Source organism: Triturus cristatus, chromosome 1_2, assembly GCF_964204655.1.
Source record: "Triturus cristatus chromosome 1_2, aTriCri1.1, whole genome shotgun sequence".
NCBI lineage: Eukaryota > Metazoa > Chordata > Amphibia > Caudata > Salamandridae > Triturus > Triturus cristatus.
The window spans coordinates 544656338-544675465 of NC_140580.1; the positions used below are offsets into that span (position 1 = coordinate 544656338).

At 45.7% G+C, this 19128-nt stretch overlaps 1 protein-coding gene across 1 annotated transcript in view; it reads left to right on the forward strand.

Annotated features, from left to right (window-relative positions):
- The window catches only part of RRP12 (ribosomal RNA processing 12 homolog), a 362034-nt gene that overhangs the window by 163990 nt on the left and 178916 nt on the right, over positions 1–19128 (forward strand). The window contains exon 16 of the mRNA XM_085606394.1: positions 13738–13802. Coding sequence (XP_085462520.1) covers positions 13738–13802 — 65 coding nt within the window. The remainder of the gene's footprint in view (positions 1–13737; positions 13803–19128) is intronic.

Below are 19128 nucleotides of genomic sequence, written 5' to 3' on the forward strand. Positions count from 1 at the left end.
AATTCTTTTATTAGTACCTGCACCTTGTCCTGTGTGTGAATTTTAAACTGTTTTTTTAAATTCTTGTCAGGGTTTGCTATGTGACAAGTATTTGAAAATTAAACCACACTGTAAAAAAATTGGATTATTAGTTGCTAAGGATGCGAGTCTTTCTCAAGTAGTGAGTCCTCCACTGCCTTTTTACTAGGAACCGAGTACCTCATTGTAGCACTATGCTCTCCGAGTATCGAAGCAGCTTAGTCCTCTGTCAGGGCTGCTGGTGCTCTCTTCTGCTCGGGGGACATCATCCACCACCTGCATATACAGCCAGCAGAGTACAGAGGCTGGGGGGGTCGCAGTACAAAGGTGTCATGCCTTTGAAGCTTCCCCTTCGAACCCTGGCTCATCCTGGGGGAGGAGGTGTGACACCTCTGTGCGGGATGTGCTTTGTTTCCGGTCCAAGAGAGGAGAGGCTCTCCACCCATGAGTCCTGAAACAGGTCTGTGTGCGAGAGGCTGTCTAAAGCCAATTGGTGCCCACAAGAGAGTTGGTAGATTTTCAGGGAGCACCTCTGAGATGCTCTGTGAGTACATGTTTTAATAAATCTCACGCTGGCATCAGTGTGGATTTATTACAAGGAGCTGTTTGGTACCAAAAACTCATTGTCTCAGTGAAGCCATCATGGTGCTGGGGAACTCGAGTCGTTGAAGTTTCCAGCCCGAGTACTCCTCATGGCTTCCCTGGCACTTATGTTATGTTATGTTACCTGTTTTGTAGAGCGCAACAGCTGCCCCAGCGACGGGGCGTCCCGGCGCTAGAACCGTAACACAATCTACTGGATGCGAAAGAGGGACCTACGGGGCGGGAAATAGATGGGTTTTAATCGCTCTTCGGAAGGCTAGCAAATCATCCATGCAGCGGATGTGGAGAGGGAGGGAGTTCCACAGTTTGGCCCCCAGTAGCTTGAAAGAGCGACCTCCGATGCGACAGAATTTCGTCTGGGGTATCAGAGCTAGATGTTGCCCCATAGACCGGAGGTTCCGTTTGGGTTTATAGGGGGTCAGCAGAGGACGGAGAAGCTCTGGGCCTTCATTTTTCAAGATCTTAAAGGAAAATATGAGGGCCTTGAACTGGATACGGGCTTCTATGGGCAGCCAGTGAAGTCTGTACATAGTTGCTCTCACTGAGCACCTTCTTGGAAGGCCTACTATCGCTCTAGCCGCCGAGTTCTGGATTCGTTGGAATCTTTTTATCTCAGCTTTATTAGCTCCCAGCAACAGGACGCTCGCATAGTCCAGTCTTGACAAGATAGTAGACTGCACTATGAGTTGTCGTGTCTTGGGGTCGAAATAGCCTAGGATGGGGTATAGGCTTCTCAGAAGTCCAATGCAGGTTGCGGCAACTTTTTTAGTGTGCGATTGGAAGCTCAGGGTCGAGTCCAGCCATACCCCTAGATTTTTTACTAAGTTTTTTGGAGGGGGTGCTGGGCCCAGGGACTGAGGCCACCATGAATCGTTCCAGTTATTGCTGTTTTTTCCCATTATCAGTACCTCGGTTTTGCCACCGTTCAGTTGGAGGCAATTTGCTGTCATCCACTTGGCGACAGCAGACAGTCCATCCCTGAAGTTGGTGGCTTCCGGGGAGGGGGCCTCACTAAGGCTGATGACTAACTGAGTGTCGTCAGCGTACGACACCATTGTGAGGCCCCATATCTTAGCAACCTCCGCCAAAGGTTGCATATATAGATTAAACAGGGAGGGACTGAGAGCCGAGCCCTGTGGGACACCTTGTCCTATGTCTTGGGGTTTGGAGATAAACGGGGGGGCAGAAACCCTGAATGATCTGCTGGTTAGGAATGACCGAAACCATTGGAGCGCTGAGTCCACGATTCCTATATTTTCCAGGCGTTTTAGCAGAATGGCATGGGACACTGTGTCAAAGGCCGCGCTGAGATCGAGCAGTATCAGCGCGGCACTTTTACCGGTGTCCATGATTTCCCACAGGCTCTCAGTGGAGGTGAGGAGCGCGGATTCCGTACTATGGCCCGGCCTGAAGCCATGTTGGGAGGGGTCCAGGATATTATTTTTCGCCATATACTCACTGAGTATTTTATTTGCGTGGGCTTCCGCTAATTTAGCGACCCAAGGTAACAGTGAGACAGGCCGGTAATTCTCTGGTTTAGCGGGGTCTAGGGAGGGTTTTTTTATAATCGGAGTTACCCAGGCCTGTTTCCAACAGATGGGTACCGTGGCCGTAGCAAATGATAGATTCAGAATCACGGTTAGGGGTGGGAGGAAGAATTCCAAGGCTCCTAGAAAGTGACTAGGTCTCATTGGGTCTGTGGGTGCACCCGACTTCACCTTCCTACAGAGTTTGGTAAGTTCTTCACTGGAGATGGCGGGTAGGCACGTGAGCCTTGCGTCTCCGAAGGTGGCGTTAGGAGAGTCGACGTCTCCTGGGATGTCCTGGGTGAAGGTGTTGTAAATTTTCTTCACCTTGTCTGTGAAGAAGGTAGCTAGGTCTTCACATTGTTGCGTGGAGGTGATATGATTGACCGGTTTGGCTCCGTTTTGTATTTTTTGCACAATTAGAAAGATAGTTTTCGTGGGGTTTGAGCTGGATTCTATTTCAGAAGCGTAGAAGGCAGCACGGGCTGTCCGAATTGCCTTGTGGTATGATTTCAGCGAAGCCAAGTATAAGATTTTATCATCCTGCTTATATTCCTTCCTCCATTGCCGTTCCATTTTCTTGCAGGCTTTCCTCATTTTTTTCAGGCTATCGTCAAACCAAGGGTTGGAAGGAGTACTACGTCCTTTAGTCCACTTGGCTGGTATGATAGTATCCAGCCCTTTGGTGATCCAATCCTGGAAAGACGCGTAAGCTTTTTCTATGTCGTCTGTGCTCTCCAGGATAGGTTGCCCCAGGCTGGCCGCAAGGTCCCCTTGTCGGAGTTTATGCCAGGGTCTTTTTAAACAGGAGGTGGGTAATTTTTTCTTAGGAGGGGAGTTATTCAGAATGGAGAGGGTTACTAATGAGTGATCAGTCCATGCCATAGGTTTAGGGTCATCCGTTCTGGCCTCGGGAATGTTAGTAAATACTGGATCAAGTAAGTGTCCTGCTACATGCGTGGGAGATTTGACCAGCTGGGTTAGTTGCAAGGCGGCTAAATCTGCGACAAAGTTGCTAATTTTAGCGTCCGTTCCGTTGTCTAAGTGGAGATTGAGATCTCCTAAAATCGTGAAATTAGCCGAGCCAGTGATCAAGGTATGTGTAACATCGATGACCTCTTCCGTGAATTTAGTAGAAGGCCCCGGGGTCTATAGATAAAAAGGCCCGAGAGAGTGCAGTGGGGGCTCGTGGAGATTTTAAAGCGGGCACATTCGCAGTCTGCAATACTTTCCTTTTGGAAGGAGCAGGTAAAGGGAGTTCTATAGATGGCAGCAATACCGCCTCCTCTTGAGTCTCTATTGATGCATGTCATAGAGAACCCGTCTGGTATTGTTAAATTAGGGATGCTAGTAAGGTCGTCTTTGAGCCATGTTTCACTTAGAAACATTATGTCTGGGTTCTCGTCCATTAGGAGAGTTCTTACCTCTGCATGGTGTTTAACCAGAGATCTGACGTTCAGCTGCATGATGGTGAGTGAGGTATCGTTCCTTTTAATCTCTTTATGGCTTGTCAGGCATGGTTCCGGTATGGCCAGATTACAAAGCTTGCAGTAGAGGGAGGTACGACCAATGCAACCTTCTATATTGTTGCATCTGGGGCCGATGTTAAGCGACCGCAGAATGTTACTGTCGTAGACGATTTTTTGGGCAGGGGGTCTGGCGAGAGGCGAGGACTTGGCGAGGACGGGCGAAGACGGGCTTGCCTTGGGCGCGCCTTCGGCGCGCTGACGGCGCGCCCGCTGCTCCCGTCCACTGCGCGTACGGTTATTGCACATCCCTAAGAAGGGGAAAGGGGGGGGGAAGGGTGTGGCCTAGAGGTAGGCGTGGCCTCTACTCCTCGCTGTCAATGGCGGCAAAACATTTGTTTTGAAGTGGGTCGTTGCAGCGAAGGAGTCGCTGTTTAAGCGTATCACTGGCCCGCTATGAAGGTGGCAACCAGGTGAGTGCGCGTTTTTAAAAAGAACAAAGTATTTACAAGTGACACAAGAATGATTCAAATTTTAAAAAGATTCCGTCGTCTCCCGGCTTCCGCCTCAGGAGATAGCAGGGTTCTGGTAATGTAGCGCTAGAGGCAGCGTTTATATAGTGCGGCGGGTGGGCGTGGCCTAGAGGTAGGCGTGGCCTCTACTCCTCGCCGTCAATGGCGGCAAAACATTTGTTTTGAAGTGGGTCGTTGCAGCGAAGGAGTCGCTGTTTAAGCGTATCACTGGCCCGCTATGAAGGTGGCAACCAGGTGAGTGCGCGTTTTTAAAAAGAACAAAGTATTTACAAGTGACACAAGAATGATTCAAATTTTAAAAAGATTCCGTCGTCTCCCGGCTTCCGCCTCAGGAGATAGCAGGGTTCTGGTAATGTAGCGCTAGAGGCAGCGTTTATATAGTGCGGCGGGTGGGCGTGGCCTAGAGGTAGGCGTGGCCTCTACTCCTCGCCGTCAATGGCGGCAAAACATTTGTTTTGAAGTGGGTCGTTGCAGCGAAGGAGTCGCTGTTTAAGCGTATCACTGGCCCGCTATGAAGGTGGCAACCAGGTGAGTGCGCGTTTTTAAAAAGAACAAAGTATTTACAAGTGACACAAGAATGATTCAAATTTTAAAAAGATTCCGTCGTCTCCCGGCTTCCGCCTCAGGAGATAGCAGGGTTCTGGTAATGTAGCGCTAGAGGCAGCGTTTATATAGTGCGGCGGGTGGGCGTGGCCTAGAGGTAGGCGTGGCCTCTACTCCTCGCCGTCAATGGCGGCAAAACATTTGTTTTGAAGTGGGTCGTTGCAGCGAAGGAGTCGCTGTTTAAGCGTATCACTGGCCCGCTATGAAGGTGGCAACCAGGTGAGTGCGCGTTTTTAAAAAGAACAAAGTATTTACAAGTGACACAAGAATGATTCAAATTTTAAAAAGATTCCGTCGTCTCCCGGCTTCCGCCTCAGGAGATAGCAGGGCACTTACAATATTGTAGGGGCATATCTACTCAGGCAGCTGTGCCCTCACCTGTGGTTTAGTGCACTCTGCCTTAGGCCTGTAAGGCCTCCTAGAGGGGTGACTTGCTAATGCCTACAGACAGTGTTGGCTAGCCTGGCACCCAGGCCGGATGCCTTGTCGACTTTGTCGTTTTGCCCCTTATAAGGGTATGCAAGCTACAAGGGCAGTGGCATGCACCTAGTGAGGGCAGGGTCCCAGGGGACCCTCTTCAGCTTCCAGACCCTCAGTAAGCAGGTTACCACGTACTAGGGACATACAGGTGTCCGAAGTACCAATTGTGGATATGTTTTAGGGAAGAAGCACTGGCGCAGGAGACCTGGTTGGCAGAGATCATGTGCACTACAATCAAAACCACGTCAATTACCAGACAAAAATTGGAGGCTGACCATGTCAAAAGAGGCACTTTCTCACATTAAGACAATGTGTCTGATACTACACAATAGGTTTCAGAAAAGCCATCATGTAGCTGGGGAACTCGTAATGACCGGTGCCCAGTAAATATACTTAAGATGGCTTCCCTGTTCGCTTGTACCATCTGGTAATTGAACTAGACAACTCAGGGGCATATCTGCTAATGCGGATATGCCCTCACATGTAATATAATGCATGGCCTAGGGCTGCAAGACCTGTTGTAGGGGTGACTTGTATATATTAAATGCAGTGACTTTGGCATAGCACACTTTGAGTATGCCATGCTGTGTTGTTTTGCTCATGGTGTGCACCATGACATGCAGGTGGCAGCCAGCATGCAGTTTGTTTGGGGGTTCAGGGTGGCTTCATACATACTGCAGCCCTTAGGACCCCTCTTTGCTAGCCATGTCCTAGGTACTAGGGGGACCCGCTTACTAGGGACTTACCAGGGTTGTCACTGTGTGTGCTTATTGTGTTACAATTAGGCCATTTTAGCTTGTTTTAGGGAGAGCACTGGGCTCTGGTTAGCAGGGACCCAGTGCATCAGTGATCAGTTTTAAAATAGTACCAGTGGCAAAACGTGGGGGTGACCATGACAAATATGGGCACTTTGCTACGGTTGGGGACTATAAATCAACACTCTGGGTGTACTCTGTGCTCTCTTCAGTCTTCTGCTTTTGCAGCGCTTCGTATGTCGTCAGGATCTGCTTCTCTGGTGCCATGGACTACCCTAAATACAGAAATTAGGGGCATTAGGAGCCCTCTTTAGTACCTCAGGCCCTAGGTACCAGGGTAACATTTACTAGGGACTGAAAGAGTGCTAAAGAGAGAGGGGGAGATGGAGAGGGAAAGAGGGGGAGGGGGAGAGGGAGCGGGAGAGATTGATTTACAAGCAGTGCAAAAAAAAAAAATGCCCACTTTCTTCATTACCCCATTTGTAATTCAGTGCGTTGACTATTGCCCATTGTACAGTCTTCTGAAGTATATGGTTCTATAATTAATCGATCCATTGACTTTCTTTCTATACTTTATTTTTATTATACTAATTTATGACATTACTGATAGAAATCACTTCATCTCTTCTGAACAGAACTGCACTCGGTGTCTGTAATGAGTTCTGCCAATATGGCATGAAGTTTTTTCTAAACTATACAAAATTGAACTCTATAAACATACTCACTAAAATAATCCATTTGCTTAAGACGTTTCCTATCATGATTATTTACACTGATCAGCCACTTAAATTTCCAGATATCCTCATGAAATTCAAAACTATATACTCTTAAATTCGGACACCATTATAGATTGTACCATTGGCAGCCTTGTTTGCCATATCTTACCGCTGCCTGAGTGCTCAATGCAATCCTTCACAACAGCCTCCACATTCCTATTTATAGAGCCTGTAACACGTAGTCCAGCACTCTTACTATGAGTTTTTCAAACTCCTCCAAGGAATGCTGTCATGTACTACACTCTCAATCCAGTCCTCTTCATCACTGAAGTAGGGCAACTTTGGTCAAATAAAGAGTAAACCACTTAATGAAACCCCCAGGTCAAAAGGAGCCTCTGCTGAGGAAGTGAAGCATACTCCTCATGTTCTTGCAACATCACTGGGGCAGAACCCGTGCAAGATGGGTAACATTCTACTTGACATTCTGGAACACAGTCTTCCACTGATCAACCCCTCCCCGGCCCCTGCTCCTCATCACCACTTCCACCACACCACCTGGTGAGTGGCTAGTAGTCCCTCTTGGAAAAAGCGGTGCATATGTAGTGCCACTTTCTGCTAAGAGCCATGTCCATTGCTTTAAACAATGTCACAAAAGTACCTCCAGCGCACACGTGTGATCATTGTGTATACAGAGTCGGAGGTCAAAATGTTACAGCTTGCTATGGTGAGTTTGAAGCAGGGGTGCATGCTCTCTTGTACCCAGAAATCGGATATCAGAGCGCTTTACATGAGCACCAGTTTCGTTACAGATGGACACATTAATTTTTTTTAGGCACGAGGAGATTAAGTGATTTGCCCAGAATCGCAGGATGTTGAGCGTCGTTGCTGAGACTCAAACCCAGTTCCCCAGCTTCAAAGTCAACCGCTCTAGCCGTACATACCTTTGTAAATTAATTATAATAGATTAGTGCTTCGTATGGGTTCTGCTTGTCTAAAATCTTCTAAACATAATGTTCGAGGCATATGAGCTGCAGATTGTACACTTAGCATAGATCGCCATCTGGTGTTGGGCCCGGATGTTTGCAGTTTGTTTTTCTTCTTGGACAGTCTTTGGAAGTCACGAGTTTGGTGACTCCTCCTTCGGTCCGTACTGCGCATGGGCTTCGGCTCCATCCTCAGATTGTTTTTTTCCGCCATCGGGCTCGGATGTGATACTTCGTGCTCCGGCTTCGAACTTCTACGGTTCCAGCCTCGACGGAAAATCCTCGATTCTTCGAGTTCCTTCATCATCTTCATCTCTCGAAGCGGCACTTTTCTCCATCCCGTACATCGACACCGGCCTTCGGGCCCTCCGCGACTCCGGTCCTGGCCGATGGAAAGGACTCCGTTCAAAAAGTGCCCAAAATGTGGGTCTAAATTTCCCCACACCGACCTCCATCAGGTGTGTAACCTTTGCCTCTCTCCGGAACACGAGGCTAGAGACTGCCCCGCCTGCAAGTCTTTTCGATCGAAGAAGACCATCCGAGATCGAAGAGCTCGACGCACCATGGCGCACTCATCCTCGGCAGCTCCACCGGACATCTTCGGAGACGACGCCGAAGCTTCGGGGCAAACACACACCGAGCAGGAGGAAGACGTCGTCAGCGCTTCCGAGGCCGACGACTCCGACGTGGAGGACGTTACACCAGCGCAGCGGGGCGTGAGTACTATGCCCCCTCCCACCCCCGCGCCGAAAACCAAAGAGACTCAGGTTACTCCCTCGCCTGCCGGCCTGGGCAAAACCAAAACCAAAACTTCGATCACCCCACCTTCGGGCCCGGTGTCGAAGCACCCGAAGTCTCATGGCAGCTCGGGATCGAGCCAGCCGACACCCGGTGCCGAAAAACAGCATCCGGCACCGAAGACTGCAAAATCCAGCTCGACTCCGAAACCACCGGTGCCGAAGCCTGGACAGTCGGTGCCGACCAAACACAAACACAAATCTGTTGGCACCGACGCTCCGGCGCCGAAACATCCTTCGACGCCGAAACACCCGGAGACCTCAAAAAAGCATGGCGCACACAGACCATCGAAACCCCCGGTTCCGAAATCACCGGTGCCGACAGACGACTCGACACCGTTGGCTCTGTTTACACCAGACCCTTTACAAAAGACTTTGTCCAAAGATCCAAAGACTGGGCTTTTGACTTTAACTACCAAGAAAAGACGCCTTGATGCTCCGGCTCCTCCTCCTCCACCCAAAAGGAAGGACTCTGCTACTTCTCCCCTCAGAGTGCCCTCCCCACCACCGCCTCCCCTACCCACTCCACCTCCTCCACCTCACAGGTCTCCGCCACCTTTACCTCACTACGATCCGGCCCCATCCCCAGATCCGGATGATGGGGATCCGGACAATTACCCGGCGGACGCCCCAATGGATCCCACTCCACCAGGGACCCCAGATCCATGGGAGGATTACAATAACCCTGATATACCCAATGTACCTCAGGACGACCTATACCCATCAAGGCCGTCTCCTCCAGAGGACTCCTTAGGGTTTCATCATTTAGTGCAGAGAGCAGCACACTACCATGGGGTGGACATGCACAGTGAACCAGTAGAAGAAGACTTCCTACTGGATACATTTGATATACAAGACAAATCTACTTCCATTTTACCCATGCTTAAGGGTGTCACCAAGCACGCTACAGAGGTGTTCAAAGACCCTGTCAGAGCCAGAGTACTAAACCCTAGAATAGAGAAGAAGTACAAGGCGGCACCCACAGACCCTGCTTACATCAAGGGCCCTGCTCCCCTAGATTCCCTAGTTGTCTCCACAGCTAGAAAGCGGGCTAACTCCCAATCCTCAGGAGATGCCCCACCGCCAGACAAAGAATCTAAACTTCTGGACGCGTCTGGTAAACGCACCGCCTCCCAAGCTGCAAACATGTGGCGCATTGCAAACACACAAGCACTGCTTGCGCGATATGATAGAGCACACTATGACGAACTAGAGGCTCTTATGCAGCACCTTCCAGAAAAATACAAGCACAAGGCTCATGACCTTATACAGGAGGGTAAACTAATCACAAACACCTCCATTAAGTGTGCCCTCGATGCAGCCGACACTGCTTCTAGGGCCATAAATACCAGTGTCCTGCTTCGCCGCCACGCCTGGCTCAGGATCTCAGGGTTCAAACCTGAAGTCCAGGCATCCATACTCAATCACCCCTTTGACCAGGAAACACTCTTTGGGCCAAAGGTAGACGAAGCGCTCGAAAAGATGAAGAAAGACACAGACACAGCAAAGTCTATGGGGGCACTCCAAACACAAGCCTCCAAACGTTCCTTTCGACGCTCGTCCTTTCGTGGCACAGGTAGAGGCTCCTCCACCGATAACGCCTCTACCTCCTACAAGTCCCCTCCTCAAAATACCTTTTCAAAGGGCAATCAGAGAGGTGGTTACAGGGGTAACAACAATAAGGGCAGGGGCAAAACCAACAACACCCGTTCTGCCACCCCCCCCGCACAATGACTCCCCTCCGCTCCCCCCAGACCATTCCACTCCGGTCGGGGGCAGACTACAAAACTTTATCCACGTATGGGAGTCCATAACATCGGACAAATGGGTGACCCAAATCATTCGGTCAGGGTACTGTCTAGAGCTAACATCTACCCCACCCAATATCCCACCAAGGCACCGTCCAATGTCTCAAGAACATTCCACACTGCTCAAACAAGAGGTACTTTCACTCCTGCAAAAACATGCTATAGAGCAGGTCCCCGTCAACCAACGAAATCTAGGGGTCTACTCTCTATATTTCTTAATACCAAAGAGAGACGAGACCCTCAGACCCATTCTGGACCTCCGGCCTCTAAATGCCTACATACACTCAGACCATTTTCACATGGTCACTCTACAACAAGTCCTCCCACTCCTCTGCCAGGGAGACTTTCTCACAACCTTGGATCTGAAAGACGCATACTTTCACATTCCAATACACCCCTCTCACAGGAAATACCTCAGGTTCGTGGTGGACGGGCAACATTACCAATTCATGGTTCTCCCCTTCGGGGTCACCACCGCACCACGGGTGTTTACCAAATGCCTAGCAGTAGTAGCAGCACACCTCAGACGTCAACATATTCACGTCTTCCCTTACCTAGACGACTGGCTGATAAAAGCCGCGTCCTACGACCAATGTGTGCAGCATACAAACAGCACCATCCAACTGCTCCACCAGCTAGGCTTCACGGTGAACTACCAAAAGTCCCACCTCATACCATCTCACACAAAGCAATACCTCGGGGCCACTATAGACACCTCCAAGGGTATTGCCTATCCAAACTCAGCCAGAATCACAAGCATTCAAGCCTTACGCAAAACATTCCTTCCTCAGCACTCTCTTCCAGCAAGAGTGTTTATGAAACTCATAGGAATGATGGCGTCTTGCATTTGCATAGTGCCCCATGCAAGACTCCACATGCGTCCACTTCAAGAGTGCCTAGCACAACAGTGGAACCGGGCCCAGGGTCAGCTGACGGATCTGGTGTTGGTGGACGGCCGCACACATCACTCTCTGCAGTGGTGGAACACCACAAACCTTTCCAAAGGGCGGCCGTTCCTGGACCCGGTTCCTCAAGTGACTCTAACAGCGGACGCATCGCTCTCCGGCTGGGGAGCGCACCTTCTACACCTCACCATGCAAGGTCTATGGACGCCACAGCAAAAATCGCTCCACATCAACCATCTGGAGCTCTTGGCGATCTTTCTAGCCCTAAAATCTTTCCAAAAACAGATTTCGGGCAAAGCAGTCCTCATTCGCACAGACAATATGACTGCAATGTATTATATCCAAAAACAGGGGGGGACACACTCTCCCCAGCTCTCCCGCTTAGCCCAGAGCATATGGAGATGGGCAATTCCTCAAAACATCTTTCTCCTGGCACAGCACGTTCCAGGCGTACAAAACACCATGGCAGATCTGCTCAGCAGACAAACGCAACAAATACACGAATGGGAACTGCATCCACAAGTTCTTCACCCATTCTTCCAACAGTGGGGGCATCCTCAGATAGACCTCTTCGCCACCCACGAAAACAAAAAATGCCCAAGCTTCGCCGCCAGATACCCACACCCATTGTCCAAGGACAATGCGATATGGATGAACTGGTCAGGCAGATTTGCATACGCCTTTCCACCTCTCCCACTAATTCCATTAGTGGTCAGGAAGCTACAACAGCACTCCCTCACACTCATTCTGGTAGCTCCGACGTGGGCCAGGCAGCCGTGGTACACCACGCTACTACAACTGTCAGTGGTACCACATCAAAAACTGCATCTATCCCCATGCCTCCTAACCCAGAACCATGGAGAAATCAGGCACCCGGACCCAGCTCAGCTCAACCTGGCGATCTGGCTCCTGAAATCCTAGAATTCGGATACCTTAACCTTCCCCCTGATTGTATGAACATCATCATGGAAGCCAGACGTCCTACCACTAGAGCATGCTATGCCGCAAAGTGGAAAAGATTTGTAATTTACTGCCGCAACAATACAATCAACCCTCTAGATGCATCCATACAGCATATCATCTGCTATCTGCTCCATCTTCACAGGTGTAACCTGGCATATTCATCCATACGCCTACACCTAGCAGCGATCGCTGCTTATCTACAAAACAGGCAGCATTTATCACTCTTCAGAGTGCCCGCTATTAAAGCCTTCATGGAAGGCCTTAAACGAGTAATTCCTCCCAGGGCACCACCTTCCCCTGTATGGAATCTAAATTTAGTTCTTACACGACTAATGGGTCCGCCCTTCGAACCAATGCACAAATGTGAGCTACAGTTTCTCACCTGGAAAACAGCTTTCCTCGTAGCTATCACTTCCCTTAGAAGGGTTGGTGAAATACAAGCGTTCACCATACAGGAACCCTACATACAAATGCATCACAGCAAGGTCATACTTCGCACAAATCCGAAGTTTCTGCCCAAAGTCATTTCCCCCTTCCATCTTAATCAATCAGTGGAATTACCTGTCTTCTTCTCGCAACCCCAATCTGTTGCAGAAAGGGCCTTACACACACTTGATGTAAAAAGGGCATTACTATACTACATACAAAGAACGCAACCCTTCAGGAAGACTAAACAATTGTTTGTTTCCTTCTCTCCACCACATAAAGGCAACCCCATTTCAAAATCAGGGATAGCTAGGTGGATTGTAAAATGCATACAAATTTGCTATCAAAAGGCAAAGAGAACATTATCTGTTCCCCCTAAAGCCCACTCTACAAGAAAGTTAGGGGCTTCTATGGCTTTTCTAGGGAATATACCCTTAGATGACATCTGCAAGGCAGCCACATGGTCTACACCGCACACCTTCACAAAACACTACTGTGTAGATGTGCATTCCAAGCAGCAAGCTAGGGTGGGCCAGGCTGTACTAAAGACACTTTTTCAAACAGCTGCAACGGATACCGGTGGTCGCCGCTAAGGTTGGGTACTGCTATATAATCTATGCTAAGTGTACAATCTGCAGCTCATATGCCTCGAACGGAATATGCTACTTACCAGTATGCATCTGTTCTTGGCATGTAGAGCTGCAGAGTTGTACACGCCCACCCGCCTCCCCGGCTACCTGTATCCGTTCCAGTACATCTTATTTAGATACAACACATGGGTTTCTCACTGTTATTACTACGCTCCATCATTTCCCTGTTGGCGAAAAACAATCTGAGGATGGAGCCGAAGCCCATGCGCAGTACGGACCGAAGGAGGAGTCACCAAACTCGTGACTTCCAAAGACTGTCCAAGAAGAAAAACAAACTGCAAACATCCGGGCCCAACACCAGATGGCGACCTATGCTAAGTGTACAACTCTGCAGCTCTACATGCCAAGAACAGATGCATACTGGTAAGTAGCATATTCCTTTTCTTTATTTCCACCCAAATAGCATTTGTGCTTCAACCTTTCCATATTGAATGTTGAAAAACCAATGGCATCAGTCAGTTACGGGTGTGTACCATATTAAAGTTTTTTTGTCTCTACTCTACAGCTACCGAACTGACAGAAACTGGTAGAAATTTGGAAGCCAAAATCTACACAACACTTCAGTGGCAGGTAATGTGTTCTTTCTTTGTAGAATTAATCCTGCATAGTAAATTGCTTTTGTATCGAGAGTTGGTTAAATCCTTTGATGGCTGAAATATCCTTTTGAGAGAGATGAGTTCTATAGTTTGATTTATTTAGGTTCTTGGTGTAGCACTTTAAGACTGTGGGCACAAGGCGGCTTTGCACTTCACTGAAACAAGTCATTGAGTGAAAGTGACACAAGTAAAGAACGTTTCCTAAACATGAAATAAGGGCTTTAAAAAAAAAAACATGTAGTGCAGAGTTTGAGATGAACAATTAGGACTGTACAGATTATGAAAGGTCTTTTAGGACTTGCTGTTAATGCTGTTTTTAAAAGGTTGGATTGATCTGGCCTTTCGTATGTGTAAAATCTTAAGAGTCCTGTGGGGGCTTAAAAAGTATCCTCACACTAATGAATATGATAGTTTAGCATATTTATTAATAACAAGTCATTTTATTGAAAAATACCATTATTATTCATGATAAAAGATCTATATTTACAGTCCATTCGTAGAGCTGGTTATAATGATCATATTCCAATCAAAACATCCACAGATTATTGAACATTCAAAATAGTGGATTATTGTTGCTGAGCCATCTCAACGTCATAGCCCAAAGATGTTGAAATTCATTGTTAACTCTTGTGAGTATTCCTTTATATTTTTCTTTGAAGGATTATTGTAACCACCACCAACACGTGTTTCGCTGCTTGGCAGCCCTCTTCAGGGCTGTAAAGGTAAACAATATTCTTATACAGGGCTTGATTTATATCTATCTACCCCAATTGGAGAAACAAATTGATTACTTACTGATCATCCTGATCAGTTCGACTAAGGTGCATAGATTGGAACCACTTTATAAAGATGGATTTTATTTTATAAAGTACCCAACCTAAATATATTATTTGTATGATACTGTCTTTTATCTGGGAGAGATTAGCAAAGATACCAGACTAGATACTATCCTCAGTTGCACACTGTCATTCTGGACTCATAACATAATGGTATGATCATTACACCAAGAGTTTTCACAATTTATCCAAGACCACATTCTTACCTCAAATGTTAACAACGTAGCTCACAAATAGTCTCAACCAAAGGACAATGATATTTTGAAGTTGTAGAGTAGTTATATTGGTATGTCTTCATCTTGGAACTTACTAATTACACCTGCAAACAGACTTAAAAGGGTACAAATCCAACTTGCAATCATAGTTCTTTCTACTAACAGTCACAATAAATACCGATTATACATCACTACCATTACGCAATTAAATCTGAGAAAAATCTCACAGAGTTCCATCCTATAGGAATTAAAGTTTAGACTGGTGAGGTCCACTTGTGAACATATACATCATGACCTCACTCACTAATTATGACACTTGCCAAAATTCAAATTAAAAAGTAACCACCAAGCAAATAGTATGTGAACATCCGAAACCTGTGATGGATTCTCCTTGATCTCGTGATATTAATCTTATGGAGCGCTTTTCAATCATGCTTCACTGAGTAGAACAAAACTTATGTTAAGAAGCACAAGAAAAAGATTTTTCACTTGGAGAATTTTTTCCTACTATTGATATTTCTAAGGAGTTTCTACATGCCTAATAAATGCACAATTATTAATTAGACAAAAGATAAAGAAAGTTATTGACTCCTACTACTCGTTCTACAGCAGTCTCAAACCCCCTGACTTCACAGGGTCAATCGATTTACATCATTAAGACAGATCTTCTGTGCTACAAGTCTGGCTAGCTGCAATGGCTCTTGTGTTCCTTGTAATTTGACAATTGCACCTCTTGATGGATTTAACCAATTTTCTCCTGTTAGAAATTTTGAGATGTTTGTAGGTACCATGCAAATACTTATTCAATTATTGTAAAAAACAAATATAAACATATCTAGACAGTTGAGTCCAACTCCTCGTCCCATACCAGTCTTTCTTACAATGCACAAGGACACCTTGAACTAAGTTTAATAGACCACTATGAATATAAATTCATGAGTGATTTATCAATCATACTCATTGCCTAAATTTAAAACAAAATTCTTGAAGACCATCGTTTACTCAGTGAACAAAAGTTTAGAGTTAAAACGCACCTTCCAGACAGCATTTTAGGGTGCTTGGCCCAATCCATTCGCAAATGGCAAACCAATCCTGTTGACACAAGTCCACAGAGCACTCTTACCTGCGCATGGCATTCCTTAATTCACATCGTAAACGGGCAAAGAGTTACCACTATCCAATCCCCTTGAATAGATGGCTGTCATGACATCATGTTGGTGTAGCTTTCCAGATCCTTGGCGCTTTTCCAGAGTATGGTTCATTCAGGTTTGGAAATGTTTTGAATATGGGGGGGTCCAGCTTTAGCAGAGCTTAGTTTCTTCATTTTGTGTTGCTACCAGATTATGAAAATGTTTGCTGCTGTTTATAGGAGGCAAACCTAGTGAAGAACGTACTGCAGTGATCTGCTTAGATTTTTTGGCATTTGAGGCCATAAGGGCTGCTATGTAAATCCTAATACCCTGAGTCCTGAACGAGCAATATTCTGTAATTTTGCAAGTGAAGTGAATAAACATTTGGGTTTAAACTTTATTCTAGTACAAAACCACGTGCAGCCCTCACATGAATAGATCAACAAAATAATTGGAATTACCTCTAGAAGCATTTGAGGTATAAAGGGCTAAACCCCAATCTTTATGGTGGCCAAGCCATTGATCAGAGAAATTCACCTGTCGGTTTTGCACTTAGTCATTTTGGAAGAGTTTTTCTTGAATTAGATATGCAAGAAAAAATATGCTGCTTGGAATGTGGCTGAATGTGAGGACAAGCTAGAGCCATATACCAAGCAACACAGTAGGTAGAAAATCTTCTTTTGTAAGTGAATAATTACTTTCTGTTTGCATCGTTACTGTTTGGCATTAGGATATAGAAAGGATGTGACGCCATTGTTTCCCATTCCAAAGCCTATTCGCAGTTTAACATGGAAGGTGCAGGTTTTGAAAATCAGTAAGTTGCCATTTTTTGTAAGTTGTCTCCATTAAAATATCACAACAACCTCAACAGGTTTATTACTTTATTCAAGTAAATATTAAGAGTTTCCATATCCCAGTGCTTTCCCATCTTTTTTGTTTTTACATTCATTTTTTTTTTACCAAAGACATGGAGAGCAAATGTGTCTCGCCACAATATCATAATAGGGCTAGAGATTTGAAGTCGTTTTAGTAAACGTTTATGTAAAGGTTTGGTTTAGAAATGCCTCTCGTAGAATGTTAACATTTCTAAAAACATTTTTTAAGGTTCCTCAGAGAGTGTTTAAGTTGCAAAAAAAAGTTTATATTTAACCTTCTGTCTTTTTATAACAGGTGGACAGTTATTCAGTTTTATGGTTTAGATATACTTGTTAGTAAGGGTCGGAAAATATTTGGACTTAGATTGGTTTCTCAATTTGTACAACTATCTGACCAATAGGGAAAAAGTATTAAGGAGCACACAAGGGCAGTAATACATAAGGAATATTCTTATGCCAGGGCCAAACATAACAAAAATCATCAAAATAATGAATGGGCAAAGTTGAGTTTATGGGATCAATCAAGTCACAAGAAATTAAAAAGATGACTGCAAAAAACCTATTGATCAACTTGACTCAAAACCTATAATTAAGTTACAAACTCATTTCCTATTTGATCATAACATAGCTGAGGAGTTGCATGTTGTAGTTTTTCTTTTTTTGGGAGTCTTGCTAGTAATCTTGAACTCTTTAACACTGAGACGTTGCTCTCTAGTGCTCAGTGTATGTGCTCTCATCCCTAAGGCATTTTGAAATTGGCTGAAAATCTGATTGGCACATTCAACTTTTCTATTAGGCCATGGTATCTAGTGCAGAAATACAGCCCTTGCTTCGAAAGTTAAAATACACTTATTGACTGCAACACCTATTATGCCATCCTCTACAGTGGCAGTGAAAGCATGGCTTCTGGTGTGGCTTGACAGCAGCCACTTGAACCTTGCTCACAACCCTATTAAAGTCCCCCTTTTCACATGTAGTGAAGACTGCTTTTCAGAATTGGATAAATCCTTGCTATGCACACCTTGCAGCACTCATTCTATGGTGCATAATATTTAGGAGTGGAACAAACCATTAGAAATGGTATGTTCCCCCAGTGACTTGACTCAAAATTACATTGTCCCTGGTCAGGCTCTAGCCGACAGATATATAGTATAGATTATACACCTTGGTCTATACCGCTTGACCTGTACCAGCTACAGACTCCTTCAAAAGATTTCTTATTATATCATGTAAAAGGTAACTGTTAGAAAGTTTGATGGTGTTGCATAACTGTTGAATTTCATGGTTTTATTTCACATTTGTGTTCTCTAAACAATACCGAACTATTAGTTGTATTTTTTTCAATGCTTTCCTGTTTTAATTTATAATGTACTACATTTACCGGAAATCTACTATTTTCCACTTTGCACCTGTAACTCTACCCTTGACGCTACCTGCACATCCACCCTAAAAGGGCCTTCACCCACCCTTTGCCTTTTTTACTTTATCTTTAAAAATCTGAATTTTTGCAATTGGTCGTTTTTTATGGGTTGCATGATTGCAATTTTCCTGAAAAATACCGATGTTACTGTGGCAAACCATTTATCTTTTTTTGCTTATTACTTCCATTTTCCATGCTTCTGAGTGCCCTACCACAACTTCGAAAACTGCAAAATTGACCACAATTAAAATTGACCACAATTGCAATTTTCAAGTTAGTGGGAAAAAAACTTCTTTCCTTCATCAGCAAATCACATTCCTTGAAAAAGTCAAATGTTATTTACCGAAATCGCAACCTCAGAAATCAAACGGGTCAATTAATTCGAGCTTAACCGCACATTTTTCTTATAACACATTTTGATTTGCACAAATCACCCAGCTGCAAATCCCCTACCCAGATACAGTGTCTAGCTCAAAAATAAAAACGTAGACCCATAGATAAAACTAAACATGGAATGCCCAGGGGGGAAGATAAGAACTCCACAACTATGATTAGGCTCTTCACATCAGAAAGTTAAACATTGTGACAGGGACTAAAGGGTCAAGCAGGGGAAAGAGGATAGCAGTTGGATAACAGAATACATGAAATGACAACAGCAACTCCTCAATGTCCCTCCACCACCCACATATAGACACTCCCCAGGATTGCATCAGGCAAGGGTTATTTCACCACTCTGTCACAGCAAAATGAAAGTAGAGACCCATCCTCACCCAAGATCTAAATTATTGAGGAATGACTTGGCTGAGTCTGCCTGGGAAAAGGAA